This window comes from Palaemon carinicauda, chromosome 1 (assembly GCF_036898095.1).
Source record: "Palaemon carinicauda isolate YSFRI2023 chromosome 1, ASM3689809v2, whole genome shotgun sequence".
NCBI lineage: Eukaryota > Metazoa > Arthropoda > Malacostraca > Decapoda > Palaemonidae > Palaemon > Palaemon carinicauda.
Window position 1 is genome coordinate 11,346,602 of NC_090725.1, and position 2,629 is coordinate 11,349,230.

At 39.1% G+C, this 2,629-nt stretch overlaps 1 protein-coding gene across 1 annotated transcript; it reads left to right on the forward strand.

Moving 5' to 3' along the window:
• The first annotated feature begins 1,066 nt into the window (after positions 1-1,066).
• LOC137637990 (uncharacterized) lies at positions 1,067-2,172 on the forward strand. The gene is made up of 2 exons (XM_068370358.1): positions 1,067-1,204; positions 1,372-2,172. The coding sequence occupies exons 1-2, from the start codon at positions 1,067-1,069 to the stop codon at positions 2,170-2,172; spliced, it is 939 nt and encodes a 312-aa protein (XP_068226459.1).
• Positions 2,173-2,629: the final 457 nt, after the last annotated feature.

Below are 2,629 nucleotides of genomic sequence, written 5' to 3' on the forward strand. Positions count from 1 at the left end.
AGGAGCGGGTGTCAGAGAAACAAAGTATTTGTTATTTACGAATCACAAAAATCATCTTGTATTATTGCACAGTGATAAAAATATTGATGTATATGTTTAGAGCCAAGGACTCTCTAGTTTGGTGGATTACGGCAAATTATGGCCTTCAGCCGAAGTATTAAGTTTACCCTTTGATCTGAAGTAAGACTTTGACAGTTTCTCAGTCTTGTGGACCCCTTATTGAATAAATAACGTAAGAATTCCCTCCCCTCTCCCAAGGACACTTTAGTTAGCGTGGGAGATCGTAGTTTTCTTCGGAGCTGTCCAGAGCTACGCTCGTCCTCTCTGCCTATACCCCCCAAACAAGTAAGTTCTAATTGTTGCTCTCTCTGTCTCCGCTCCAAGCCTCGTGAAACCAGGTCGGTTCCCCTAGATTTTTTCTGAGTGTGGAGTGTAATTTATATCTCTCTGTAACATTGTGATCCCAGTGACTGGGGATTAGATTTATTTAGTACGATACGTCTGAGAACCTTGGTAGGTGTTCTACCAAGGAATTATATTGAAATTAAGTGTATTTAGTCTTTTTTTAGTCCGACGTGGACTTTGTGCCTCATGGGCACATACTACAGACCTCTAAGGGAGACAGTTTCATTTATCAATTAGTTTAAGTGTTAGAGTGTGTTATTTCTTTGTCAAATGGTTATTTTTGTAATAAATTTGCAGAGTGTAATCATATTTTACTGAATCCTGGATAGTTTTGGAAGGCTAACCTCTTCAAGGTCTTGTCATCGGCCTATACCATCGGGCCTAGAATCATAATTTTAATAAGTCGGAGAAAAATTCACGACATTTGGTCCTTCGAACCGGATGACAAGTGCTTTCCAGAGCTTGAAAGGAAATCAGTAAAGTATGACTTTTAGGGTAACCCTAATAGGAGAGAGACGTAACAATTAAAGTCCCCAGCGTCCCGATGTGCGATCGACCGCGTGTGCCTCTAGTTTTTTGTGCCCCCATCTTCGTAACGTAAACCTAATTCTCTTCCTTCCTAGTTTGCCAAACCCCCCTGAAATAGAGAAAGTCAGTCAAAATGGCGGTGGCCACAACCGTACACATCGAGGCGTTGATGGGCCTCATAGTAGACTTACTGAATGAAACGCAACGTGCATTAGTTGAGACCTACTCTGAATCTGTGAACCAGAATCTAATCACGGAATTGCAAGAGGCGGTAAGACAGCTAAGAGAGCTGTTCAAGAATCAATATGTTAAACTAGAACCTAGTTTAGAAGCCCGAATCAGGCATACGTTGGGAGAAGCTACGCGAGCTTCTACCCTTCTATATAATCGAATTGACAGAGTGAAAGTCACTCCAACGGGGAATGTTTCCCTCCCCAGATTAAACCACTGCCTCTCCCCACGTTTGAAGGGGAAGTGCAGGAATATACTTCATATCGAGAGCTCTTTACGATACATGTAGATCGAAGAGCAGATTTAGATGATGTATCTAAATTCACATATCTGTTGGGGACCTTAGGCAGGGAGCCGCTTAGGATCGTAAAATCCCTAACTGTAACCGCCGTGAACTATAGGATAGCGTTGGATCTTTTAGATAAAAAGTATGGTAATGTCCATCAGACACTCGTAATTCTGTACAGAAAGTTGGCTAATATCTTTGTACCCTCATTAGATCCTGTAGAGCTGAAAAGGTTCCGTTTCGAATTAACGATTATAATTGAGCAAATCAAGAGGCTAAGTAGTAATGATATAGGCCATGGTATGGTCATGAGCCTCATTAATCAAAAGTTGTCAGAAGGGAAGCTCTACAGGAAAGTGGTCGAGCATCTAAGAAAGTGTGACTATACGTTAGATGAGTTCTTTGACGCGATAGATTTCATTATCAGAATGCTCGAGGACGATGCCTTGCAACGAGGAGATAAACTTGAACCTGACAAGAGAGTAGACATCAGTGTAAGAGCGAAGTCAAAACCCGTCCACAATAATTCTTGTCCCTTTTGTAACGAACGGCACCCGCCTCACGGATGCCGCCAAGTAACTGCAAGACGTCGCATTTTGCTAAAAAGGGGCCTATGTTTTAATTGCACCAAGTCTGGTCATCGAAGTGATAAGTGTCCCGTCCCAAACTCTTGTAAGAATTGTAATGTGACCTTGTTTTATTACATATACAATGTTTTTTAGTAGTTTCTTTACAATCTTGACCTGCTCATTCAGAATCTAATTAGTGCCACCTTGAAAATATTTAGGGTTTTTTAAAAAATTAAAAATCCAAAATGGCCACCAGAAATGATTAAATAATTGTTTTTTATTTTTTCTTCTGCACAGCAACACAATATTATTTACAAATTAAAGTTTGTTTTGATAAAAGATCGTGTTAATAGTGTATGTCTACTTTTTTAGTCCAATCTAGGTAAAAATTTGCTGAAATATAATATCCAAAATGGCCGACAAAGAGGTACAAATTATAATTTTTACGTTCTTCTGTCTGCAAACTCAACATTAGTCATACAAATTATTTTGGCTTGATAAAAATGTATGTCAATAATTGTTTTAAGTTCTTTTATACTTGCAAAGAACGGTTGAAAATAAAATCTAAGATGGCTGCTGTAAATACTTAAGATAATGTTATACGTTGTAT

Excerpts from the sequence above, each read along its gene's own strand:
- LOC137637990 (XM_068370358.1), top strand. The coding sequence starts at position 1,067 with ATGGCGGTGGCCACAACCGTACACATCGAGGCGTTGATGGGCCTCATA. Across the intron at positions 1,205-1,371 it reads TCACGGAATTGCAAGAGGCG|ATTAAACCACTGCCTCTCCC; the intron begins GTAAGACAGCTA and ends TTCCCTCCCCAG.